The sequence below is a fragment of the Culicoides brevitarsis genome, chromosome 2, assembly GCF_036172545.1.
Source record: "Culicoides brevitarsis isolate CSIRO-B50_1 chromosome 2, AGI_CSIRO_Cbre_v1, whole genome shotgun sequence".
Lineage (NCBI taxonomy): Eukaryota > Metazoa > Arthropoda > Insecta > Diptera > Ceratopogonidae > Culicoides > Culicoides brevitarsis.
This window is the reverse complement of record NC_087086.1, coordinates 20,515,024-20,539,610: the sequence shown is the minus strand read 5'-3', so window position 1 is coordinate 20,539,610 and position 24,587 is coordinate 20,515,024. Positions and strand designations below refer to the sequence as shown.

Sequence of the window (24,587 nt, the reverse complement as noted above, 5' to 3'; positions counted from 1 at the left end):
CTAATTTATAGTTTTTTCAATCCCAAAACCTTCTCCAAATGAAAAACTTGATTTCTATGACCCAGTCGCTAATTTTTCCCGGTCGCTATGAAAATTTCAAGTCGAATTTTGTAGATACAAATTCCAAATTACAGATGTCGAAAATTCTTGGAAAAATATTTTTTTAACCATTTTACCTTATCATCCCACTAAAATAATGTAATCCCACTAAAATTGTAATTTACCTCAAAAATGGACTGAACGATAAAAATTGACTTCAAGTTAATTCAAGTTTTCGCGAAAATCGAACCAAAACAAAACACAAAAATTTGTCACAAGAACAGAAGAAAACCCGTAAAATATGTAAAAATCAGCAATTCTTATAATTCCTCGTTAAACAAGCACATTTTACACTTCAAACGACAAATCGGAAGTAAATTTAATGAAAAATCAACAAAATTGGTCACAGTTTCGGTGTGATAAGCAAAGAAAGGCATAGGACTTGTTGATTGAATTTTTATTTTGTTGAATCAATTTCTTCGCCGGAAAAGCCTTGGCAACATCCAGCGAGGTATGACGACAACGGTCACAACAGTTGTTACAATGTTGGGCAATACGAAAAAGCGACGTTTAAGGTAAGGAGGATTAGATTTTTGCTTTTAGTGTTTTCTTTGTCGCGAACGGGCCGTGATGTGCTTACGTAAAATATTTTGTCTGTTCTGCAGTTCGGTGCGAACACTGTGGAAAGGCCTTTTTGGCTTAATGCTGGTATCAATTGCGTACAACGAATTTCTCATTAATTTGCTGCAAAGTCTCAAATGGTCAAATATCAATTGCTCGAACCCCAATTGCACGAGAATTTTGGTGAGTTTGTTTTTCATTTTTTTGTTTATTTTTATTGATTTTTAATTGTCGTGCAGTTTGTTGCTGACCCACAAATTCTCGGTGACACATTTGATTACAACTGGTTCTCGGCATTGGCGAATTTCGACAGTGATTGGCATCTAAAGAAGACATTTTCGCATGCTTTTTCACACGCAAAGCCGGATGTCGTGTGTTTCCTCGGCGATATTTTCGATGAAGGCTCCGTGGCGGATGACCAACAATATAAATCGTATTATGACCGATTCCGGGAGATTTTTCACATGGGCATGAATGAGACAAATGGTGGTATTCAGAGTATTTTTGTACCGGGAGACAACGATATCGGTGGCGAGTATGGCGAATCCATCAAAGCTCCCAAAGTCAATCGGTTTCGGAAAATGTTCTTCGAAAAAGAGGTGTGGCTCGGCAAAGGCAACATCATTTTCTACAACATCAATCGTATAACGCACGAAATGCCGTCTTTCGATGCGGGCAGCAAGAAACATGACAACTACACGAGAATATTTCTCAGTCACTTGCCGATTTTGGAGTCGAATGAACGATTTTCTCGCAAGGTGAAGAAAAAATTACTCGCAAAATCTTACTTGAAATGGAATCGTATCAGATCAATGCGTTTCGCGCAGAAGGTATTTCGTAAATTTTTAAAAAATTTCAGTAAAAAATGCACTTTGGTAATGCTTTCACGTAAAAATTTTAAGAAAACTGCAGCAAAACGCTTGATTTGCACACGATTTGATTTTTTTTTTCAACTTGAAGCTTTTTCACTAAATATTCTTGAAAAAATAGGCTTTAGACACTTTCAAACCGCATCTGATATTTTCTGGACATCATCATCAATCGTTAATAATGCGCACAAAGCTCAAACGTTTGCATCAACCAGAAATTCCCAATTCTCTTAACAATGACAAGAAAACTGCATATGCCATGAACAGATTTGACATCGATGAAATCTTTGACAACAACGAAGTCTTGGAAATTTATGTCCCAACATGCTCTTACCGCATGGGTGAGATGGATATTGGCTTCGGATACGCAATTTTAGGTAAATTTCTTCGATTTAACAATTATTTTCACTAAATTAAATTATTTTTAGACAACAGAAACCTTTACTACACCGTGCTATGGACATCGCAAAGATTTTATCAACTTAGTTTTTACCTCTTCTTATTATTCATTCTCGTTTTGTACATTCTCGCTATTAAAATACCTGATATTGTCGTTTATATTGGCAATCAAATTACCGGAAAACAACACAAAAGTGATCGACCATACCGATATTTGCCATTGTAAGTGCTTTTCAGGTGATACGAGTTACTTAACATAATTCAGGTTTAATAATAAAAGTGAAAAAATTAGTATTAGAACCGATTGGCTTGCAATTAAATTAGATCTCAGACAATTTTTAGCGTCCATGACAAAAAACTTAAATTCCACTAGCCAAAATTTTTAGAATTAGAACATTTCTTAATGGATTGTTGATGATTTGGAAGCAAAAAAAATAAATTTCTTTTGATGTCTTTGTATTTTAACAATTGAAATTTTGTAAAATTTGTACAAAAAATTATTTTTGCTCTGAATCTCATAGTAAATTACTTTAAATCCGTACATTAGAGCTTACTTAACCAACTTTATGAAACAAATAAATTATTTTAATGGACTAGTTCCTTTTGTTAATCATCTGTTTGATTCAAACCGTCATCGATACCTTCATTTTTCAGCTTATTAATTACATCGAGCAGTTCCTCGGATGGATTGGTGCGTCGTTCAAGCACTTTTAGAGCTTCCTTTTTGTTTCCATGTGTCATCCATACAATACTTGCTGCTTCGAAATTGCCACAATATTCGAGATATGAAGTCCATTTTCGTGTAATTTCTTTAAAAATTGGATCTTCTGCAGATTTTCGCATCTTTGCAATAGCCATGGCTTCAGTAAAGTGATTTGATTGACACAAAACGGCAATTGCTTCGTTTTCTTCGTAGCAACAGAGAAAGTAGGAAATTGCCTTGAGGACTAATCCTTGTTCGACGCATTGATGGGCGTACGCGAGACACGTGTTGCGCCAAAATGTGTGTGAAATGTACGGCGCGACGGCGATATATTCTTCCGTGAGCGTTTTTGATGAGATCTTTTCGAGAATCACAGCTTTGATGTCCATTGTGAGGATGGGAAGTGACAAGTGACCGACACTTTGAGCGTTTGAGGCGATTTGATGGGAATGTTCTTCGTTGAGGAGACGCCGAACAGTTGCTGGGTCCGATGAAAATAGCTTTTGATGACGCGTTTCGGGATCATCTTTAGCTGTGACAAGTCGTTTGAGGAGCAAAATTGGATCACGGTTCAATTCACGTGGCGTGAGGAAGAAAATACTGGAGTAATTTAGATTGATCGTTTTTTCCTTTGGCTTTTTTGCTTCTTTGGGAGCTTTGTCAGCAGTTTCGTCATCCATTTTCAGATCTTCCATACTTTCAATCAGATCTTTTGTGACATTTCCATTCTCTTTGACCTCCGTTGTTTCCACAGATTTCTCCAATTGTTTCTGAATTTCCAAATTTCGTCGTTTTTCCTTCTTCAATTTAGATCCATGATCAATTTCATTAGCGGTTGCCATTGTAACTCCCGGTAATCTCTGTCCATTTTTGATTGGTTTACGCGAAAAGTCAATTTTTTCCTTTTTGTAATCAAAAACTGTCACCATAAAGTCATGCCCGCCAACAATAATCGTGTCTTTATCCTTTGAAATGAAATTTGCTGCATAAACTTCGCGTTCAAATTTGGCAATTGCTTCACATTTTCCTTCTTTTACATTCCAGACACGTAAAGTTCCATCAACAGCTGTTGAGATCAAGGTATTTGGGTCAGTAACGTTCCAATTGACACACGTAACACCTCCAGTTTGTCCCTCCAAGCGTTGAATTCCAATATGTTCCTTCGAAGTGAGTGTTAGAATGGTGACTTGTTGATCAAAACTCGCAACTGCCAATTTTTCATTTGAAAATGCGAATTCACTGATGAGCTTCGTGCCACATTTGAAGGTGTAGAAGGGAGTTAAAGTTGAATCTGATAGTTCTGCGAGGTGAATTGTTCCGTCAAAGGAGCCAACGGCCAGATAAGGTCCCGAAGCTTGAACTGCAGTGACGTTTTGATAGTTTTTGACTTCAGTTGCAGCTAAAATTAGATTTTTTTAATATTATTTCTGATGAAAATTATTGTAAAAATTGAATATCTTACCAAATTTATTGTTTCCTTGTTGAGGGAAGTACGCCAAATACGCTGAATTTCCTCGAAATCCACAAGCAAACAAGGTCCATGCCAAATCCGCGCCGTCTTGCTGTCTAAATTTCCCCCAAGTAACCGAATAAACATCTTTACTGAAGAATGGCTTCATCGTTATCGGCGATTGACTCAACTTGTTCGAGTCAAAAAGTCCAACTTGTCCTTCGCGTGTCCCAAATGCTAACGAATTTTCCTTTTCCGGATGCCACGCGAGAGTCAACACCTGACTAAATAATTTGTTGTTCATGTAACTGAACGAAAAGTACTTGTAATTCATCTTCGATACGTTTAATAACGAAATTTTCTTATAGCCAGCGAAAGCAACGACATTCGGATCCACGGGATTAATCGCAAACTTGTACGTATTTGAGTTGAGACAACTAAACTCGTGCGTTGGATGCCGCGAGTCCACGGTATATTGATAAATGTTGTAAAAAATTGAAACAGCCCAAAAAGTTTGTTTGGCAGTATCAGCAGCGATATTTACAACAGCTCTCGAATAAAATTCCATTTTTGCTTTGTGAATGTCGACTTTTCCCTCGTCCGCACGACATTCAATTTCCCACAAACAAATGTTGCCGTTCTGATCGTTGGTAATAATATTGAAGGGATTCAACCATTTTGCCGTGAACGATCGAATTTTGGTGCTGTCCCGGTAATTTCCGCCTGGCAATTGAATTTTGTCCAGTGCACATCCCTTTTGTGTGTCCCAAATCCACACTCGAGGCTCCAACGAACTCGAAACAAGTAAAATTAAATCTTCTTCCGACTTGTCATCGGATTTTGTGTTATTCACGACCAACGACGGCTCATCTTCGACACTTTTGAAGTCATTTTCGCGACTTGGAGCATCGCTGATTTCCGAAAATGAATCAGTATCTGCCTTTTTTGCGTGATCCTTGACGTCATTGTAGTTCACTTCGGTCTGTGGCTTCTGTTCTTTCTTCGACATGATGTCCTGCTTTAGTGCTTGACACGCTTCGGCAAAGTCAAACTTTTCCTCGGTCATGTTTTCCATTGGTTTGCTTTCCGTCACGATTTCGTCCATGTCGAACGTTCGATTGGAGGCTTTTTGGACGCCAAATTCGTTGATGTCGTTTTGCTGGTAAACATCGAACAAGTCTTCCTCCTCAACAGGTACTTGCGGAACTTTGATCCAGTCCAGAGAACGAATTTCGGTTTCGTGCCCGCGCATTGTGTGAATGATGGACATCGTTTTGAGTGATAAAATAACGATTAATCCATGTTTTGTGCCAGCTGAGATGAGATTTGCGTTGTATGGTGATGCCTTCAGTACGGTAAAGTGATTTTTTCGGGTGAGTTCTGTGTGGGTCTTGTAAGTATTGGAAGCCACACAATAGGTGACAATACGATTTTTGCTGGCAGAGACGACTTTTTTGTCCAAAGTGAAACAAACTGGAATCGGATCGAAGATATCTCTATCCTTTTGAGGTTGTGCCTAAAAATAAATTTAATTAAAATACCAAAAAACGAAAAAAATAACAAACTTTCAACCTTATCCACATGTGCTGAATGTCCAAAAACTGCAGCTTTCTTATCCAAATCCCAAATGTAAACAAGTTTGTCATCGTAACTGACGGCGACGTATCGCGTTCTTGCAAAATCTGGATCACAGTCAAGTCCAACGACCTTCGAGCCGGCTTCCAAAGCAACTGTTTCCATTTCGCCATTGTCTCGAGCCTTCATACAAACGATTTGCGAATAGCTAATGTAGAGGAATGTGCCATCCGGCGCTATTACGGTGCAATTTGGAACGTTAGTTGAAGCCGGTGTTGGAACACGAAAGAGGCCCATTTTAATTACTTTTTTTGCGATTCAACAAGTCAAGAAAATCAATATTAAATTAATTTTAACAAGAAGAAAGAAATTAAAATGAATCGATTCACATGTACTTTGTTTACTACTCGCAAAATTGCCACCTGGGAGTGCAAAATTTGAAATTGGCGCAATTTTTGAACTGTTTCAGCAATCGAGCTCATTATTGCTTTGTCTTTATTTTTCTATCATTAACTACAATGATCTAACTTAAAAAAATATTTAGCGTAGTAAATGCTTTGGTAAGTCATAAATATCGTCGATGTACAAATTTCGTCGCTCAGCATCTGCCAAAAGTTTTTCCCAAATCTCGACGCGGCGGAGTGACATGAAGTTCCCGCAGATAAAAAGGCTCTTTTTGGCACGCGTTAAGGCAACATTTAGTCTCTCGGGGCTCGAAAGGAATCCAACTCCCTCAGTGCGGACGCAAGAGAAGACGATAATGTCCTTTTCTTGTCCTTGGATGGCATCGATTGTATAAACGGAGATGTTGGGTTTGTGGCTAAAAATGTAAAATTTGGTAAAATTAGTAAAGTGAAAATTAAGACCGCTTCATATTTTTTTTGTTGAACTTTTTGACCATTGATAAATGTTATAATTAAATTTTTCAAGATTTTTTTTTTAGAAATTTTCAATTTTCACGAATTTTTCTATCAAAATTAGTATTTCAAAACAGGTTTTCTTTTCTAAAAATTTGTTTCTAAAAAAAAAAAATATTTTTAGGTTTAATTGTCTGAATTTAATTTTAAACTCGCAAATTCAATTGCAATTGAGTCAAAAGTATTTCAAAAAAATTTTTTTTTTAAATTTGGAACAAAAAGCTCAAAAATTTAAAGATATTAAAAATTAAAGAAAAAAACTTACTCTTGCGATAATTTCTTCTCTATCAACTGTTTCTGCTTAGCATAAGGCGTCACAACCCCAATTGAGTACGTTGAATTTGATGGCAACAGTCCCGTTATGGTCCTCAACAAGTTAATGACGAAATCAATCTCATCCGTGTTGTAGCAATGTGGATTCTGCGTCATATTTTGCTCACTTTCCAGCTCAAAAACCAAATAGGGTTTGAGATTATACGAGTCCTTTTGATAAACCACCGTCCCACTCTCAATCATGTTATTGTAAAAGTACGAATTGCTAAATTTTAGGATTTCCGGATCCATTCTGTATTGCTTTTTCAGTGTCAAAAAGTAGTCTGAAGCTGCGCGCATTCGTGCAAAAAGCGATGTTCCAAGTCCCAGTTCTTTCGCTTGCTGATTCCGAATCATCGCGGGTAATTGCTTCGTGTCGCCAACCATTATCAAATGTCGGACGCCCAAACCGAGAGTCATGAGGGTGGAAGTTTCCGTTGCTTGTGTGGCTTCATCAATTATGGCAATGTCGAATTTTTTGCTGCAATTATTGTACAACGATGGCAGAGAAGTGAGTGTTGATGCCACGATATTTGCTCCGTCGAGTAAGGTAAATCGCGTTTTTTGACGAAAAGCTTCCATGTCTCGTCGAGTTTTCCTCATGAGATACATTTTCTTCTCAATCTCGCGCAAATTTAGTTTTAGTTGGAATATTTCCTTCTCAATGACACTGCGTTCAGAAGAGGATTCTGTTTTTCGCTTCATATTGTACGATTCGTGGATTTTAGACATTAAACTTTTTCGTTCCTTTTGCTCCTCCGTGTCGTCTCCAAACTGGTTTGCAATATTCGTGTACAAACGTTCCACTTCTGCCTCCAATAAACTAGAAATGCTGTACTCGTTGACAGTTTTAATGCCAATTTTGTCGCCAAATCGAACAATTTTCAGCATTTTTCGGTCTTCAGGGTTCTGACAACGGCTCCGGTAAGTGATCAGCTTTTCTGTCAGTACGTCGACGGCATTGTTACTCGGGGCACACACGAGAATGCGGAGATTTTTGTTCTTATTTTCCGTACTCCGCACGAATTGCATGATGATACTCGCGATTAGACGTGATTTGCCCGTTCCCGGAGGTCCTTCGATCAGAAAGACGTGCGGTTTGCTACCATTTTGATCGATATTTACCGTGACTTGGCTCATGGCCATGAATTGATGCTCATTCAGCTTTTCTTTTCCGTGAATTTTTTTTGGCTTGCTGACGTTTTTGTTGTAACTTATGAGATTGGGTTTGAGTACTAGGTTCAGTAACGGCGATTGTGGGAGATCTTTTAGCATTAAAAATGTTTCCATTTCGACTTTTATATATTCCACGAAACAAATGTCGATTTGGTGATTCAATATTTGAGCAAATGGAAATTTATAAGGTACCAAGATGCTAAGAGTAATTTTTTTCATGTTGTGATCGATAACGCGAGTAATGTAGCCGAAAAATTGCTCTTTTGCGAGGGTCGTAATGACGATGAGGGTTCCTTGACGTATATTAGTGAAAAAATTTTCGCGCGAAATTTCCGATAAAATTTTCACTTGAATGGAAATGAGCTTGTTGTTGTTGAATTTGTTGTTGTAATCACCATTGTTGTTGATTAGTATTGCCTTCGTCGGAGGTTTGATGATTTTGCGAGGATATGCTTCGACAATGGAATGGAAAAGCTCTAGTTTGAGTAAAGGTACCATGACACTAAAAATAAAAAAATAAATTTAAAATAAATAATTTGTCTGCTTTAAATTCATTTTGAACTGTGTCCCAAAGAGATTTTTTTGGTTTAAAATAAAAAAAAAATTAAAATTAATTAAAATTTCATGAATTTTAATAATTAAAAAAAAATTATTTTTAAAAAATAAAAAAAAAGAAAAGAAAAATAAAAAAATTAGCTAAAATCTCAATTCAAAAAATTCTATTCAAAATTGTTTGAAATTTTTAATTTCAAACGATCAAAATACGATCATTTTTGATGAAACTTAATTTTTTTTTTTTGATTTTCTACTTTCTACTTTTTAGGTAACAATTTTTAAAATAAATTTAAAGCAACTTAAATAAAAATTAAAAATATTTAAAAACTTACTTCACATAATGTCCATATGACGGATAAGTGTTCGATACACCAAGAAGCGTCTTTTGATTGTCAACAATTGGTGCATCTTCTGCTCCAATCCAATCGACGTTCCACGAAAGAACATCAGATAAAATATCCTTGCAATTGTAAGGGATCACAGGTGCTACATCAATCGCTGAAGTTTCTCGCTGCCAAGATGGATCCGAACTCAGAAACGGACTTGGCGGCACATCCAATGATTGTCGTCGAAGAGCAAGAGTCGGGGTTTTACGTTGTTGAGATTCTCTGTTGAAGGTTTCGGCACTCAAGAATGGGCTCGGTGGCACATCCAAGGAAGGTCGTCGATCTGGAGCACGAGGAACAGCAAATTTGTGTGGCGTAGAAGCAACTAGCGGCTTATTCGGAATATTTTCGGAAATATTTTCTTTCTTCTGCTTCTTCGGATCTTTAGATGGACCTGCTTCTTGTCCATTTTCATGAGGTTTTGGATCATCAGATGTTGCTTCTTCAAGTTCTTTCACGAATGCTTTCAAACCGTCGTCGGAATCACGTCTTTCTAGTGGTGATTTTTTCGGTTTGTCCGTGACTTTTGGTATTTTAAATGTCTTTGGTGTATCTTTCTTTTTGTTTTGTTCCTTTTTCTCACGTTTATTCTCCAATTTTTTGTCGGATTCCTTCTTTTCGACTCGATTATGTGCCTTCCGCTCCTTTGTTTTGTTAAAAAGCTTGACTTTGTAGTCAGGCTGTTTCATTTCCGGTACAACTTCTAAGGGAGGAGGCAATTGACTGGCCGAGTACAGTTCTTCGATGGGTATTGGATCCGGCACTGAACGCAATTTCTTGAGACTATCGGAGAAATCTGCCTTGAAACGTCGTTTTTCGGTGTGAAATCCGGGCGATACGAGATCATCAGCTTTGCGTTTGACTCCCGCAGGAGTTTCTGCTGGTTCAGGTTCTTCCGTGGAATTTTGACGAGAGTTTGCATGAGTTTCGATTTCTGGTTCATCGTACATTTGCAAGGGTGAATGCTGTTCATCTTCATTGGGAATGTCCTCAACGGGTTCGGGCTCAACAGAATTAGCAGGAACTGATTTTCTCCTTTTTTCAACTGATTTTGAGTCTTTTGATGAGGTTGACGGCTTTTCCATTGACTTTCGGCGTTCTTTTTCGGGCTTTGGAGCTTCTTTTGGTTTTTCGTGGGAATGTTTTTCTTTTGATTTCGAACCATTTTTGTGATTCGAAGACTTTTTGTGATTTTTTGACGATTTTTTCTTCTCATTTAGATCCTTAGATTTCTCGTGATGGTCATCTTTGCTCATTTTACGTTTGATTTCGTTAAATTTCTTCATCAAATGATCCATTCCATGCACGTCTGCTAACAAATTCAACACCGTATCCAAATCCGTGGCTCTCAAAACCTCACTAAGATTCGAAGAAATCGCAGAATCGTTCGGTAAAGCTGTCGAAGTGGAAGGCTGTAGATCATTTATGGGACTTTTCGGTGGCAATGGAACTCTAAACGGTGTTTCTTCAACATTTTCTTCGACTAAAGGCACATTTTCGGCAGGTTCAGCTGTTGTCTCATTTGATTCACTTCCAAGGAGATCGCTCAAGAGTGTTTGGGTGCTACTTTGATGACTTTCATCATCGGGCGGCAATATCGCTTCCGAAAATTGTTCAATGTAAGGGAATGGCATCGAGGAATTCTTGTTCAATGGAATGTCCAATTTGTAACTTGATACATATTCGACTTCGTCATCGTCTTCTTCTTCCGTAAATGCACCCATATCATCTTCCAGCTCTCGTTTAATGAGTTCCTCTTTGAAATCAATACCCAATTCGTCGTCTTCTTGTCTCACTTGAGCGATGACTGGCTCAGCAATTGGAATGAGATTGTCATCTGGCGGTAGTGACACGCAATTTGCTATACGAATGCCATTTTGTTGCACGGGAGCAGCAACAGGTGGTTCCGGAATCGAATTTGGCAGCGGTGAGATACTCGGTTGAGAATGAGGCGTCACAGATCTGCTTCTGAAATTTTCATCAATCACCAATTCATGTTCGGTATCCTGGTCGTCTCGCATTTCTTCTTTCACCTCTTGCTTTATTGCGCTCTCTGTCCTCTCCAGAATGAAACCAAAAAAGGATTTGCCATTCATGGCGTTGCTTTCATTAACTGGGAATCCCACTCCTTTAAAAAGTTTTGATTTATTCCCCAATTTCATTAAAAACTTCAGAAAAATCTCACCAATTTTGTCTTTATCTCTCAATTCAATGGTTGTTTGCTTATAATTTATGCCATTGACAAAAGTTCCATTTGACGAGATGTCATGCAGGAATATCTGGCCATTTGGTAGGCACTCGATTCGGCAATGAGTCTTCGACACGTAAGTCGACACCAAATTGAGTTGATTCGCCGTCGGGTTTAAGTAGCGACCAACGAAGAGGTCTCCAATAAATAATCTGAAAATAAAACAAAAAAATAATTTCATCATGAAAAAGATCAACAAAATTTTCTTACTTTCTGACGATGCTGTAGCGCGAATCCTGGGGAAATCCCATTCTTCGCAGCTGGAACCCCGTCAAAACCTTTTTGTCTTCAGCCATTATTTAAAAAACTATATTTTTTTATCACATTTTTCGTTTCTCCGTTCACCTGCTGTTTTTGTTTATGCCGGTATGTAAAATTATGTAAAGACAAATGCAAAATGGGAACGTGCAAAAAACTGCTTACTCGTGAAAGTCAGTTCAAAAATTTTTGTAGTTTAAAAAAGATTAAGAAATTAAATAAATCTCTTTGATTAAATTTTACTTCTTTTACATTTGAAAGTTAAAATTAAACTAATTTTGGTTCTTCAGAAACTCACGTTAAATACACATAAAATTTAATTTTTTATTATTGAAACGTGGACAAAATTTTATAAAAACATTAATGAGTACCTAATATTAATGATTAGGCCTGGTAAAAATATGCGTTGGAAAAAGCATTAAATATATAAATTTAAAATAGGGAAATATAAATAGTTCTATAGTTCTTATAGCAAAAAATACAATAGGTATATGCAATTTTTTTTTAGAATTTTCTCATTACGTTTGATTTTCAGTTTTATAAATTAATTGATTTTAATTAAAATCTTAAAAATATTTTATTACCACATCTTTAAAAATTTTAAATTTTAATATGTATTTTCAAAAATTTACAGTGCCAAGTAAATTGTTTTTCATAAAAAATTATTTTCTTTAGCAGGAAAAAAAATGAATGTCTCATCAAAAAATTAAAACTTTTAAACAAATTGGTTTGTTTATTTCTTTCTTAACTTAAGAAAATAAAGCTCAAAAATTAGGTCTTGTTTTAAAAAACATATCTATCATATTTTTTTAACGCTAAGCAATTTTTTTCAATAAATATTTACTCTTTGAAACTCTTTTTTCTTCTAACTAAAGATTTTTTATATTTTTCTTTTAATAAACTTACCGTTGAATGATTTTTGTGAAAATTTCAAGTTTTTTCAGATTTTTACTAATTTTTAGCTATTTTTTAGATTTTTCTTTAAAGAAGTTGTCTTCACTGACTGATTTCTCAAAAATTGTGACGAAATTCAAAATGGTGCTGAAATTTAAAATGGCGTCAAGGAATAACGGAACTTTATTAGATTAACGTTATTCATTTATCATTAACGGCAGTTTGTTACCTCTTTAATTTCCTTGACTTAAAAATTTAAAAGATTATCTACTTTAATTGGAAAAAAGGATTCGAATTAAATAAAAGACGATTTTTTAGTTAAATTAGTAAAAAGGCTTTATTTTTTACTCGAAACATAATTTACAAAAATGAAAATAATTTGATAGCGCACACAAAAATTACAAAAAGAGTGATAAATAACAACTTTTTTATACATGATTGCCATGAAAAAGATTGTGAACAAGTGTCAATCTTCGTCAGAATCATCTTCGTCTTCGCTGTCTTCCAACTCAGGCATTGGGAATCTCAAAATTGCAGCGACTCCAGTTAATTGTGCCAATTCTACAAAAAAAATATGTTTTTTTTAAATTTCTTTCAATAAAAAAGTTTAAATTTAAAAAATACTTACGTTCGCCCGACACATGCATACTTGAGAAAACTTTAACATCACCGCCAGAATCTCGAACGCTGTCCACTAGAGCGACATATTCCTTGCGAACATTTACATCCTGACATCTAAAAAAATATTTAAAGAGAAAAAAAATAATTATTCATAAATGCTTATTTTTTTTTTTTCAGATAAAAATTTGCACGAAATCCATAAATGGTACAAAAAAGTCATAAATCATCGATGGACAGAACGAGATCCAACACACTTGATCACGCTTGTACAGAAGAGACAACGAGATTTGTGTGAATGAATGAAAAGGTAAGCGAAATGATGAAGAAAAAAACATGTTTACGAACACATTTTAATAACTACTAGACCTAGCGGTAAACAAAGTCGCTATAGACATGAAAAAGTACGAAAAATGTAAATATAAAGAAATAAAGCAGAGAGAAGGCAAAACATGTAGAGAACTTCAATCAGTCGTTACCGTTGTTTTACAGCAGACAGTCAATAATTTCTGTAGTGCTGATCAACAATATTTATTTCTTTGAAATCCGAATGTAAGAAGATCTTGAAATTCTATCTTGAACGTAGTTTAAATTCATTTCAATCAACAACGCAAAAGTCTAATTGATTAATTAATTCATTCTTGCCTTATTCAAATTTTTTTTTGTTTCAAAAAATGAAAACAAACGACGCCACAAGTGCGAATCTCTTTATTATCATCGAAAAATCGAAAGAATGCGACGCGTGGAATGTGCTTGGAATGTTTCATTTCAATAAAAATTATTCAAGGCAGAATTTTTAAAAAGCGCAACAAAACAGATATAATTGTGTGTTATCACTTAATCAGTGTTGTAGAAAAACTCCATGCTGTGACAGTTTAACAAGCAACATTTAATTGGCTTGTTTGCATATAAAAATTCGTCTAAGTATTTTGCAAACACTTGTTAAATAAATTAATTAGAACATTTATCACTCAATTCTTTGAAAAAAAAAATTGTGAAAAATATTTTTTCTGGATCTCAAGTCAGAAAAATAATTTCTAAAGGGCCCAATTTATAAATATCGAAAAATAAAATTGTGTAAACGACGCTTTACATTCTTGAGGGAAAATTTAAAAATAACTTTGTGCCACTTCTTTGGATGTAAATAAATATTTACAGGCAACGCAGACGTGCGGCGAAACGAGAAATATTTTTGTGGATGCAAATTTGGCTCAGTGATGTTTTGATTTTTGACGATTGAGCGCGTTAAACTCTCGTCGCGTGATCGAAGCGTGAAAGTAAAAGTGATACAACAAGAGATAAAAAAGACGGTTATCAGCGAATAAACGGAATTCAATGAACATAACTATTTGCTGATTAGGTAAATTATTTTTTTCGTGGGACGATAAAGTGTTTGTGACTCTTATCAGGCATGTCAAAAATTTAGTTGCACGGTAATTAATGTGCTAAAGTTGTTGCTAGTTAAAAAGTGTTTTGCACTTGTTGAAGAGGTTTTTTTTAATTTGAATGTGAATTAAAAATTTTAAGCAGAAATTTTAGTAAAAATTATTAAATTTGAGAAAATTGAGTGATTTACGGTACAAAAATTTATAATTTTTACGTAAAAAATTTAAATAACGACAACTTTAAATTTTGAAATATGATCATTTCAAAAGACTCAAATGTTAAAAAAAAAAATTGAAAAAATACATATGTTACTCAAAGTGAAAAAGACAAGGAAAATTGAAGAATCTAAAATAAAAATTACAAAAAAAAAAAAAGAAAAATAATAATGTTAGGAACGAAATTTAATGAGACATCGCTACCGTATAGTCAGTTTCTTGGGTTTTTCGCAATACTAAAAATAAATTAATAATATTTATAATTAAACGCAGATTTCCTGTAAATATTGCAATTAATTGCATTTAAAATAAAGACGATACAAACATACGGATGTTTAAGAAATTTTATGTAGGTACAACAAAAAAAAATATTATTTAAAGTTTAGTAAATATTCATCATTTAGGTCGCTCTAATTAAAACTTTAAAATTAAAGTCCGAAGTCTATTTTAGAATTTGATTTTTTTTTGTTCTTTTAGCATTTATTATAAATCGTCGATTTTTTTTTAAATTAATAAATTTAACAAAAATTTAATTTTTAAATAAAAAAATTTTAATTTTTTATTCCGATTATTGAGCTAATTTTTGTTAATCCAACATAAATTTTAATGAAAATGACAATAAGCGGCCTTATTTAAAAAAAATCATCATTAAAGATTTTTTCGTCATAAATCTTGCTAAAAAACCTTGAGCAAAAAAAAGATAAATTGCGTCTCCATTTGAAGAAACCACATTAAAATTGGAGTAAAAGTGACAAAGACATCTCGACGCAGGTAAACTTCTCGCCTACTGCGAGATCATGAATAAAAATCATAAGAAACCGGTACCGCAAGTGTCTTCCCACATGTTAAGTGCCATTAATTGTAACGATGCAGTTTACAACAGATTAATTAATTCTCCGCTATGTGTAATTTTTACGTATTCCTTAATCTTTTTTTTTTATTATTTTTACTTTCAGCTTTGCTCAACCAACCGAACGACAGAAACAAGTTGCCTTATTTGTTTGTAGAATTCAATCTGACAACAAAAATAGAGAATTCATACACGAAGCTTTCTAAAGTAAGACAACAACGTGTGTGCGTATGTTGAATAAAAAAAGTAAATAAGAATACCGCACAAAAAAAGGTGTAATGAACTAGATACCCTTGAATGTTTGAACTGAATTCCATGGAACAGTAGTTCAAAGTCAAGAATGGAGCCAGATTACTATATTACGGAAGATGGTTTGCCGAGTATTTTGCGGACAACTGAAGATCGGCGACTATTGGATCGAAGATTGACGGACGTGAAGCAGTTTCAGTACAAAAATCGGCTGGATCATGGGTCAAATGTGGTTGAAGTAGCGATTGAAAGACCAATTAGTGCCAAAAGTATTAAAAATTTACAGAATGAAAGACTTAAGAGGGAAATGGAAGAGCAACGGATGAGGTGAAAATTGAAAATTTTAAAGGAAGATTTTTTTTAACATTTTTTTTTGTTTAGGGAGCATTCTGTCAACCAAAAGACGCGACCGAAACTGTTGAGACATCGGAGGTCAATGAATGACGAGCTCAGAACACCTCAAAAAACCCTCGTGAACTAGTTTTAAGACAAAAAAATAAACATTTTTAACTCACCTGAACAAATTGTCTGAAATCAAAAGTGTCTCAATGGCTTGTGCTTCAGCTGCTTTTGTTACATGCTTCTTCCCGTAAAAGGCTTTGGCTGGTTCCATTTGCAACGTCGTATAGAATTGCCCCAAGATTTTTACCTCGCCAGCTGCTTTTGTGTCGGACATCTTTGCCACGACAGCGGGATCCTGCAAAACTTCCTTCAGCGAATGCTTGAAGCCCGACGAGGCATGACACAGCATAAATTTTGACTTGTTTTCCAGCAGAAGTTTGTTGTCTGTCTTTACGGCTTGTTGGAACATATATTCGTAAAATTGATCCTTCACGAAGCCAGGTGATGCGATGAGAATGCATTTGACGACATCAAAGTTTACGTGTCTTAAAATGCCTTGCATGACGGCGTCGTGAAATTTCGCTAGGCCCTTTTCGTGTTGGTTCACGTGATTTTTTCGTTTGCGCGGAATCGGGACGTCAATTTTGCTGCGAACGATTGTCATGCTCGCCGTGATGAGACAAATGTGCGCCAAGCCGTCTTGCATGATGACGGCAGCGACATCGGCGTTTTGTGTGACATCACATGCTAGTTCTACGCGTTCCAGCGAAATTGTGTCCCATTCGGATTTGGTGATGGTAAATTTGCGGTTTAGCTCGAGATCGAGTGTGTGGTAGGCGCCCATTTTGACCCATTGGTTTTCTTCGATGTTGCGACCTTTTAGGCGGAGTTGCTGTCCCTGCGTGTCAAAATCGATGTTTTCCACGGAGATTGTGAGAGTTGTTCGAACGCGATTTGACGATGATGATCCCGTCGCTGTCTCGTTCTGAACTTTGCGGATTGTGGTGCTGCGAACTTGATCGTTTATCTGGATGATGTTGTACGCATGCCACATATCCTCGGGTTCTTCGGCGGTCAGGGTCACAGACCTGCAAAACAAAAACAATGATTCGTCATCGAATCGCAAGCAAGACAGAAAGTGTTCAAAACTCACCCATTTCCGGCTTTATCGATATTTTTGTAGTGTAATTTCATGGTTGCTGTTATTCGCTGTCCAATTTCATTATTTTTTCTGTCACCGCTCCCAAAGTAAACACCATTTTTAGTGAAATAAAGGCCTTTTTGTGAGACACATCCACATCCACGTTTTGTTTTGATCGCTCAAAATGTGCAGCGGCATCCCAGGACACAATTCCGGATTTTTTTTTAGAATTAGCGGGCATGGCGAATTTCTTAATTGATCTTACCAATCTCATTAAATCCTTTTTTAAATTAAAGATCCTGCTCCAGAAGATCATTTGGCGTCCTAAAAAATGTAAAAAAAAAATGAAAAATCATTCTAATATGAAAATCGTTACGTTAGTGAGGGGACGCCCCCTTCATCATTTTTCAATGGCGTCTTTGCCGGTGAAACCGTTTAGCTCTTCTTTTTTCTCGATTTCAACGCAAAAATGACCGAAAATCCACTCGATTACTCCTTTGTCTTTGAAAAGGAGGGCAAATTCAACGATCTCTGGCTTGCAGCCACGAACGAACGACGATTTAATCAGAAAAACAAGCGCATCATCAGCCAATATGACGTCTTCAATCTTTGGTTAGAATTTTTTGGCTTCCTTTTAAGACTCCTTTAACTTTTTTATATTGCAGCAAAAGCATTGAAGCCGAAATTCTGGGCATCAAAGAGACAATTCCCGTAGTTTCAGTCGAAAAACGCAAATGTGCTTCCGGGAAAAAGCCTCCGAAGAAACGTCGTCGGACCGAAGAACCCGAAGCGACGCCCGAAAAATCTGATGCCTCATCCTTCAACTTGAAATTGGCCTCGAATTTGATGATGGGTGCTGTTCGCATCTGGCGTTCGCAGGTCAATCAACTGTATGAAGACAGTAAATTGGCAGTTTCGAAGCAAGCGTCTTACAATGCGATCGTTCATGCACAAACAGTCGAAGAAGAGCGTCGCAAGGAACGCGTTAATTACGCAAAGATGTTAGATAATGACGAATCCACGACAAAAGGCAAAAAGAAAAACACGAATATCGATCCCAAGTTAACCTTGAACGAGTTCGAGCACTACGAGGAAAACATTCGTGCGGAAAATCTCGACGAGCAGAATAAAGTTTGTGATGCATTAACTTTAAACACTGCACAAGTCGATCAGATTACGCTTCGCGAAACAATTTTATCGCCATTCACACTTTCGCGACATCAGGAAATAAATTTTTCCGAGTTTGAACCGTTGGCGGAAGAGGAGATCAATTTGCTACTTCAACCGAATAGTTCTAACCTCGAAATTGATGAAGTACGTGACGCTCCGCAAATGATAAATCCCGAAAATGACATTCAATCCGTGCTAACTCCGATGCCTGAAAGTGTGGAACTCGAAGTTCCTGTCGTACTTGAAGATCCACCGGCTCTTCCTCCGATCGAAATCGCACCTCCAACTATCGAGTTGCCCATTGAAGCTCCGGTCGAGCAACAACCCATGCAAATTGATGAAAATTTCTCGTGCATTGAAGCGACTTACGAACTCGTACCATCTTACGAGGCAAACGAAGTCATGAAAGTTCAAGACTTGAACAAAAATCCAAAACCGCAGAAGCAAAAATCTGCTAAAGATTTAATTTTTGAGAACGTTAATGAGCATGATCAAGGTGAACAAATGCAAACAGACAATTCTGTGATCCCAATTCAGCCAAATATCGAAATTGGGTCTCCAATCGAAGCTTCAGTTCCAAATATCTACGTTCCCATCCCGAAATCACTTTTAGCCAAAGTCAACGAAATGAATCTGAAAAAGTTGAAAAAGAAGTCCAAAGCACCTAAAACAGTGAAAAAAGGATTAAAACGCAAAATGACCGATGAGATCACCAAACTTTCATTCAACCAGATGACTTTGCAACTAAAGGATACATCAGACATTGTGCACAAGAACAAGTTGACAATTTTGCCTCCGTTGAAGAGATTCCGTATCGATCCTGCTGCCGTACTTTTCGAAAGACCATGTCGTTGTTTCCGCGGAGAAATTTGCGAAGAGTTGTTTGAGAATTTTTCAGAAAAAATCAAATTTCTGTCGTACAACGAGAGCACAAAGAAACGTAAAATACAGGCTGCACTCAAAAAATCGGAAAATGGACCTGCAAAAAAGAAGTTGCGAAAATCTAATGAAATTTCTCTCGAAAATCCGAATATTAACGTTGCTGATTTTGTACAAAATCAAATTATTGAGGCTTTTCCACCTGTAATTGAAGTTCCATTGCCTCCACCACAAATCGAAGAGCAACCAGAAGTTCCAGTTAAGATGCCTGAAAATAATTCGGTCAATAAAGACGCACCTGTAGAAGCAGCAAGTGCACCACAAGAGACTCCACCAGACTTTATGCCGGGCTTTGAGCACATTTTGAAGGAATTACTTGAAGAAGAACAAAATCCAGATCAAAACGCTGAAACTGCCACTCAAAAATCAAATCCTGACGAGTTGCACTGGAAAAAGGTCAAAGCAGATTGGGGTCAAGCCAGCATCTTGAAGAAGCTGATAACAATATTTCGCAAAACGGAAATTGATTTTCCCACAATTGAAGTGTTGATCGAAAATGAATGCACTAAAAAAGTAGCAGTTGTTACTTTTTCATCGTTGATTCGTGAGTTGCTTTGAAATTTTTCAATTTTAATAGTTTTAAAAATATTTTTTTTTTTAGATCTGAAAGCAAAGAAATACTTGGCTCTTGAGAAGAATGATAAACTAAAAATCATTCGCATTAAACAAGGACCAAAATTGGAACAATTTCTCTCTAAATCTTCTTAAATTTAAATTAAAATTTATTTTCTATTAATTAATATTTACCTTGAAAATTCCTCGTTAAATCGAAAAACGTTCCTTTAAAACATGTTAACTAAATTTGAGTATAAGAAACTTTGAAATAAACGAAAAAAAATTAATTCCATTCATTCAAAAGTCGCCCTTTGTCGAATTTCGTACATCCGATCAATACAAAAGTTCCCAATGTCGTTGTAAATGTCACATTTCGCCAAAACCAAAACAATGATCATTTCATCAAAAATCTCCAGGCCATATTTATTGAGAAATCTACGATGCTTTAGCGCCATTTCATCCTCAAATGGAAACCACAAAAACTCCGATCTCAGGGCCAACAGTGCACTTCAGTCATGTTTGAGCCAGTGTTCAAATTTCGGACAATTTTCTTGCGGTAACGTGAGTCGACTGTTTTCGACATCCGCCAGAAATTGTCAAGTAATTCCTCCGTTGATGGAATTTGACAAGGTTCTCTGGCCCTCAGTAATACAAACAGTGAAAAACTTCTTTTTGGTCAATTTGATCATTCGTCCGTATTTTGACAACGACTTTGATATCGGGGAGTTCGTGGAGGGATCGAAACAAGCGTTATGTGTGAGAATTTTCTCTAGATTTCGTCCAAAGCATGAATTAACTCAATTATTTTTTTTAGATAATTTCAAGTACACTCGCCTCTGGCACCGACCTCGATAGCTTGAGAGGCCTCGTAACGCAAGATGCCTTGAACGAAATCAAGAATTCCGTGAGTCGGATGTCAGTGGCACAAAGAAATAAGCTCGCTGTCGACAAAGAAGACATTTATTTTTGTTTTCCCTACCAAGTTGGCATTATGTTTGACGAAACGGACTCCGTGCAAAAGCGCTGGGTGGAGATCACGATGGTATATCACGTGCATCGAGGTAAATTTTGTCTTTTCTGAAGCCGGTTTATACGAGAACTAATAATTTTTCTGCAGGAGTGGCAGAGCTCAAAGCTAGAGGAGAACCAATCACGTTGAATTTAGCATCAAAGCCGGAAATGGAAGAGAAATTTTCCGTGTGTAACTATCGATTCATCAAAGAATTCACAAAGGACCAACACTCGGATTGGGTTGTCAATATCGCGAACCATTTCTGTCCGTCGGACAAATAACTCAAAAAAAAAAACGGCGAAAATAGTAAACGAGTTTCTTACAAAATTAAAAAAAAATAAAGTTTAGTTTTTGAAAATAAGAGAATTGCCTTTATTTCAAACAATTGTGTCTGGTTGCAGCGTAAATTCTCGTGAAATAGTTTCATTGTGGATTTTTTGTGTTTCTTTAAATTACTTGTGATCTATGATTCACTTACATATTTCTTTGTATGTATTTTATCGTATAATATTTAACAAAAATTTGTCAAAATTGACCCTAATTGTCTTTTTTCGACGGTCTCTTTAGTTAAAAATCAGATTTTTCGTACTTAAGTGACCTGCCTGAACAGATCTCCAGCACTAGGTAGCTCTGGAGCCGATAGCGAGGGGATTTCTGGCAAATTTTTTAGTTGATTGTGAACTTCCTTCTGAACGTCTTTCACTTTTTTCAATTTTTCCTTGTATTCCTACAATTTTAAAAATTAAATAATATAAAAATTCTGTTTAAATTTAAAAAAAATCTGACAAATTACCTCTAATCTTTGTTCAGCATGCGCTAGCAATTCTGCCTGTTCGGTCTGAAAGTCCTTCAGCATGGTCGTCAATTTTTTCCGTTCGACCATTTCGTCGGCCAAACGTGCATTGTACTCATTCAGCAGCGTAATGGCGTCATTAACTTGCACCGCTAACTTGATGGCTGCCTCTTTGTCTGTCAGCTTTTGCAGGAGTGACATCTCCGAGACTTCGGGCGGTAAATTGGCAATTTTTTCTCGCACCGCCGCATCACTTGATGCCGAGTTTTCGAGGTTTTGCAGGAATTTGATGAGCACTTCGGGCTCTGGCGGGTCACATTCCTGCGTTACCTGAGGACTGAGGGTTATGTGTGTCTCAACGGTGCCGTTTACCTCAACGGTTTCAGTTTTGCTGCTTTTCGGCTTTTTCTCTGGCGTTTCTTGTACCTTTGGTGGGTGGTCGTCGTGCTTGCGTTTCTTGGCGGCATCGAAAGCGGGTGTCGCAGATGCACTTCCCGATCCCGAGATGGAATGTAAAGCATTGAACCATTCCTTGATTTGTTTGCTTTCGTAGACACCACGTTCCTCCCATATGCTAAGAATTCGATCGAGTCGATTGAAGATGTCTTCGCCTTTGCAGGACTCGGCGACATGCGCGAAGGCGTCTTTTAGTGTGACGGCAAACTCTTTTCCGTATTCGGGGCCCTTTTTCTTGCTGTTCTGAATGACATCGTTGGCTAAATACATGAAAGTCAGCTTTTTGCTCTGATTAACTTTTCGCATTTCGCGTAACCACACCGCAACAATCGTTTTGTAGTGCCGGCGATGATGAATCACCCACAATGATACCGTTTGGATGCTGCAAGAGATAAGGTCGTGTAAGTTCCGGAGTGGTAATTAGAACGTAAACTGATAAAACTCACCTCTGTTGACTAGCATTCAGTTCTAGAAGCTTTTTTACAAGGGCACTTTCTGTAAAAGCTGACATCTTTACGGTAGTTTTTGGTAGTTTCTCGACAAAAACAGACACCAACAACGGCAAATGCGACACTTTGTGTTGCAAGAATCCAAGGATACAATTAAATCCTGGTTTTGTTTTGGAATCAATTCTTTAAAAAAAAACACTGTTATACAGTGAGACGAATGAAATTGATAAGGCAATTCCAGTCACTATCCTGCAATACACACTAATTTTTTTAAAAATCCAGTTACCAACCTCCAGTGCACACTAATTTTTTTTCAAAATCCAGCTACGATCCTCGCGTATAACAGTATCACTTTCATTCGTCTCACTTCGGTCTAAAATAGGTGTGTTCGACAACGACAACTGTGCCACCTCAACCAAAAGAAAAACACAAAATTTCTGCAGGAAAATTAAATAAAAGAACCTGTAAATAGTGAAAAAAGCAACAAGATGACACTAGCAGAGTTCTTTGGATGTGCATTCCTCACATTTGGTCCAGCACTGTAAGTTTTTTCCCCAATACCGATGAGTCATTACCAAAAACAATTTCCTAAATTTCATTTTTAGAGCAATGTTCACATTCACAATCGCCCACGACCCAATGCGGATCATAATCCTGCTGATGGCCTCCTTCTTCTGGCTCGTATCGATGCTGCTGTCGTCCATCGTGTGGTTCGCCGTCGTCCCGCTGCGTGATAAACTCTTGTTTGGCATAATCTGTTCCGTGTTGATCCAGGAAGCATTCCGTTATGGCATTTACATTGCTTTGCGAAAGACTGAACGCGGTCTCCGACAAGTGGCGGACGACATTCAAATTGTCGAGAACAAGCACACACTCGCCTATGTCGCTGGACTCGGATTTGGGATCATTTCTGGGGCATTTTCTACTGTTAACTTGCTTGCAGACTCTGCGGGACCCGGCACAGTTGGTTTGCATGGCGGCACAGAAATTTTCTTTATCACATCGGCGGCACAATCGCTCTGCATGATCTTGTTGCACGTCTTTTGGAGCGTCATTTTCTTCAGTGGCTGCGATCGACGGAAGTACGAACACATAATTTTCGTCGTTGTGGCGCATTTGTTTGTGTCCTGCATGACACTGTGGAATAGTGCGGGCAAGGGAGGCGAATGGTATGGCTTGACGTTGCCTTTGAATTTTGGAATGTCGCTTGTGTGTGGCGTGATTGCCTTCAAAATTGCCGGAGGATCGTCAAAAACGTTGAAACGATTTATCAAGTGTCAACAATAGATCTCTTCTTTCGGAAATGATGTGAATTTATTATCAATTAGAAATTAATTTAATCCGTGTATTCAGGCTTGTATGATTTAAATCAAAATCAAGAATCAAAAAATCAAAAAATGATTTGATTTTTTTTAAGGGACAAATCAAATCATGATTTGATTTTTGATTTGATTTGCAAATCAATCAAAAATTTTTCAAAACTGAAATTTTTTTGATTTGATTTGATTTAAAAATTGATTTAAATCAAAATTAAATCAAATCAAATCAAAAATTTTCAGTTTTGAAAAATTTTTGATTGATTTGCAAATCAAATCAAAAATCAAATCTTTTTTGATTTGATTTGATGCATCAAAAAAAATCAATCAATGATTTGATTTTTGATTTGATTTTCAAATCTTTGATTTAAATCATACAAGCCTGCGTGTATTAATCATTTATCGTCAATTTGTATAACTTATCATAGATTTAAGTGCTTAATAAAGTGACCAACCTTAAAAAAATCAATAAAAGTAATTTTACAACGCATGAAATATGGGTCAGTAGGACAACGGAAGCCTCGTTTTCGCTCACATTGCATCACAAATGCATTAAACCCACAATTAAATTTTATGGTTTTTCTTTCCATGTACTTTTTATTTACTTTTTTTTTGATATAATATTATTATTATTACTTCAGATGTTCTCAAAATTGTTCTCCACTGTTATATTAGTATATTAATTATCTTTTCT

At 36.5% G+C, this 24,587-nt stretch overlaps 8 protein-coding genes and 1 long non-coding RNA gene across 11 annotated transcripts; 5 read left to right on the top strand and 4 right to left on the bottom strand.

Moving 5' to 3' along the window:
* Nucleotides 1–295: 295 nt before the first annotated feature.
* Nucleotides 296–2,504, top strand: LOC134829698 (uncharacterized). Its single transcript, XM_063842914.1, has 5 exons — nt 296–614; nt 705–843; nt 900–1,418; nt 1,651–1,906; nt 1,958–2,504. The coding sequence occupies exons 1-5, from the start codon at nt 553–555 to the stop codon at nt 2,152–2,154; spliced, it is 1,173 nt and encodes a 390-aa protein (XP_063698984.1). The 5' UTR covers nt 296–552; the 3' UTR covers nt 2,155–2,504.
* On the bottom strand, nt 2,378–6,031 carry LOC134829697 (protein rigor mortis). Its single transcript, XM_063842912.1, has 3 exons — nt 5,654–6,031; nt 4,094–5,597; nt 2,378–4,030 (listed from the first exon to the last, which is right to left on the bottom strand). The coding sequence occupies exons 1-3, from the start codon at nt 5,951–5,953 to the stop codon at nt 2,535–2,537; spliced, it is 3,300 nt and encodes a 1,099-aa protein (XP_063698982.1). The 5' UTR covers nt 5,954–6,031; the 3' UTR covers nt 2,378–2,534.
* A 114-nt stretch (nt 6,032–6,145) lies between these two features.
* Nucleotides 6,146–11,576, bottom strand: LOC134828717 (uncharacterized). Its single transcript, XM_063841702.1, has 5 exons — nt 11,461–11,576; nt 11,188–11,402; nt 8,949–11,130; nt 6,839–8,563; nt 6,146–6,476 (listed from the first exon to the last, which is right to left on the bottom strand). Exons 1-5 carry the CDS (start codon nt 11,544–11,546, stop codon nt 6,197–6,199), a joined length of 4,488 nt encoding a protein of 1,495 aa, XP_063697772.1. The 5' UTR covers nt 11,547–11,576; the 3' UTR covers nt 6,146–6,196.
* Nucleotides 11,577–12,719: 1,143 nt separating this feature from the next.
* On the bottom strand, nt 12,720–17,373 carry LOC134831698 (protein pelota). The gene is made up of 4 exons (XM_063845499.1): nt 17,216–17,373; nt 16,236–17,150; nt 13,031–13,137; nt 12,720–12,963 (listed from the first exon to the last, which is right to left on the bottom strand). Exons 1-4 carry the CDS (start codon nt 17,254–17,256, stop codon nt 12,869–12,871), a joined length of 1,158 nt encoding a protein of 385 aa, XP_063701569.1. The 5' UTR covers nt 17,257–17,373; the 3' UTR covers nt 12,720–12,868.
* On the top strand, nt 13,468–16,244 carry LOC134831699 (uncharacterized). The gene is made up of 3 exons (XR_010162013.1): nt 13,468–13,572; nt 15,578–16,047; nt 16,102–16,244. It is a non-coding gene; the product is annotated as an uncharacterized LOC134831699 (long non-coding RNA).
* Nucleotides 17,374–17,535: 162 nt separating the features above from the next.
* Nucleotides 17,536–20,148, top strand: LOC134829347 (titin-like). The gene is made up of 3 exons (XM_063842391.1): nt 17,536–17,815; nt 17,869–19,856; nt 19,914–20,148. Exons 1-3 carry the CDS (start codon nt 17,673–17,675, stop codon nt 20,018–20,020), a joined length of 2,238 nt encoding a protein of 745 aa, XP_063698461.1. The 5' UTR covers nt 17,536–17,672; the 3' UTR covers nt 20,021–20,148.
* A 75-nt stretch (nt 20,149–20,223) lies between these two features.
* Nucleotides 20,224–21,229, top strand: LOC134829350 (m-AAA protease-interacting protein 1, mitochondrial). The gene is made up of 3 exons (XM_063842393.1): nt 20,224–20,623; nt 20,682–20,928; nt 20,985–21,229. The coding sequence occupies exons 1-3, from the start codon at nt 20,231–20,233 to the stop codon at nt 21,158–21,160; spliced, it is 816 nt and encodes a 271-aa protein (XP_063698463.1). The 5' UTR covers nt 20,224–20,230; the 3' UTR covers nt 21,161–21,229.
* Nucleotides 21,229–22,775, bottom strand: LOC134829349 (regulation of nuclear pre-mRNA domain-containing protein 1A). The gene is made up of 3 exons (XM_063842392.1): nt 22,575–22,775; nt 21,673–22,510; nt 21,229–21,606 (listed from the first exon to the last, which is right to left on the bottom strand). The coding sequence occupies exons 1-3, from the start codon at nt 22,637–22,639 to the stop codon at nt 21,469–21,471; spliced, it is 1,041 nt and encodes a 346-aa protein (XP_063698462.1). The 5' UTR covers nt 22,640–22,775; the 3' UTR covers nt 21,229–21,468.
* Nucleotides 22,776–22,959: 184 nt separating this feature from the next.
* LOC134830222 (gamma-secretase subunit Aph-1) lies at nt 22,960–24,411 on the top strand. Of its 3 annotated transcripts, none has more exons than XR_010161955.1 (3): nt 22,960–23,118; nt 23,183–23,922; nt 24,322–24,411. XR_010161955.1 is itself a non-coding variant. In XM_063843631.1 (3 exons), the coding sequence occupies exons 1-2, from the start codon at nt 23,066–23,068 to the stop codon at nt 23,862–23,864; spliced, it is 735 nt and encodes a 244-aa protein (XP_063699701.1). In that variant the 5' UTR covers nt 22,960–23,065; the 3' UTR covers nt 23,865–23,885; nt 24,322–24,377. The 3 variants fall into 3 exon arrangements, 2 of the variants coding, with proteins under 2 accessions (XP_063699701.1, XP_063699700.1); XM_063843631.1 differs by having other exon boundaries at nt 23,183–23,885; nt 24,322–24,377; XM_063843630.1 differs by lacking the exon at nt 24,322–24,411 and having other exon boundaries at nt 23,183–23,934.
* The last annotated feature ends 176 nt before the right edge of the window (nt 24,412–24,587 follow it).

Coding starts and splice junctions, on each gene's coding strand:
- LOC134828717 (XM_063841702.1), bottom strand. CDS start 11,546: ATGGCTGAAGACAAAAAGGTTTTGACGGGGTTCCAGCTGCGAAGAATG. Junction 11,403..11,460: donor CGCTACAGCATCGTCAGAAA/GTAAGAAAATTT, acceptor TTTTATTTTCAG/ATTATTTATTGGAGACCTCT. Junction 8,564..8,948: donor TCATATGGACATTATGTGAA/GTAAGTTTTTAA, acceptor TTTTATTTTTAG/TGTCATGGTACCTTTACTCA.
- LOC134829697 (XM_063842912.1), bottom strand. CDS start 5,953: ATGGGCCTCTTTCGTGTTCCAACACCGGCTTCAACTAACGTTCCAAAT. Junction 5,598..5,653: donor ATTCAGCACATGTGGATAAG/GTTGAAAGTTTG, acceptor ATTTATTTTTAG/GCACAACCTCAAAAGGATAG. Junction 4,031..4,093: donor ACAAGGAAACAATAAATTTG/GTAAGATATTCA, acceptor ATCTAATTTTAG/CTGCAACTGAAGTCAAAAAC.
- LOC134831698 (XM_063845499.1), bottom strand. CDS start 17,256: ATGAAATTACACTACAAAAATATCGATAAAGCCGGAAATGG. Junction 17,151..17,215: donor ATCGATAAAGCCGGAAATGG/GTGAGTTTTGAA, acceptor TTTGTTTTGCAG/GTCTGTGACCCTGACCGCCG. Junction 13,138..16,235: donor ATTTCAGACAATTTGTTCAG/GTGAGTTAAAAA, acceptor ATATTTTTTTAG/ATGTCAGGATGTAAATGTTC.
- LOC134829350 (XM_063842393.1), top strand. CDS start 20,231: ATGTCACATTTCGCCAAAACCAAAACAATGATCATTTCATCAAAAATC. Junction 20,624..20,681: donor GATCGAAACAAGCGTTATGT/GTGAGAATTTTC, acceptor TATTTTTTTTAG/ATAATTTCAAGTACACTCGC. Junction 20,929..20,984: donor GGTATATCACGTGCATCGAG/GTAAATTTTGTC, acceptor ATTTTTCTGCAG/GAGTGGCAGAGCTCAAAGCT.
- LOC134829698 (XM_063842914.1), top strand. CDS start 553: ATGACGACAACGGTCACAACAGTTGTTACAATGTTGGGCAATACGAAA. Junction 615..704: donor ACGAAAAAGCGACGTTTAAG/GTAAGGAGGATT, acceptor TCTGTTCTGCAG/TTCGGTGCGAACACTGTGGA. Junction 1,907..1,957: donor CTTCGGATACGCAATTTTAG/GTAAATTTCTTC, acceptor AATTATTTTTAG/ACAACAGAAACCTTTACTAC.
- LOC134829349 (XM_063842392.1), bottom strand. CDS start 22,639: ATGTCAGCTTTTACAGAAAGTGCCCTTGTAAAAAAGCTTCTAGAACTG. Junction 22,511..22,574: donor CTGAATGCTAGTCAACAGAG/GTGAGTTTTATC, acceptor TATCTCTTGCAG/CATCCAAACGGTATCATTGT. Junction 21,607..21,672: donor ATGCTGAACAAAGATTAGAG/GTAATTTGTCAG, acceptor TTAAAATTGTAG/GAATACAAGGAAAAATTGAA.
- LOC134829347 (XM_063842391.1), top strand. CDS start 17,673: ATGACCGAAAATCCACTCGATTACTCCTTTGTCTTTGAAAAGGAGGGC. Junction 17,816..17,868: donor TATGACGTCTTCAATCTTTG/GTTAGAATTTTT, acceptor TTTATATTGCAG/CAAAAGCATTGAAGCCGAAA. Junction 19,857..19,913: donor TACTTTTTCATCGTTGATTC/GTGAGTTGCTTT, acceptor TTTTTTTTTTAG/ATCTGAAAGCAAAGAAATAC.
- LOC134830222 (XM_063843631.1), top strand. CDS start 23,066: ATGACACTAGCAGAGTTCTTTGGATGTGCATTCCTCACATTTGGTCCA. Junction 23,119..23,182: donor CTCACATTTGGTCCAGCACT/GTAAGTTTTTTC, acceptor TTTCATTTTTAG/AGCAATGTTCACATTCACAA.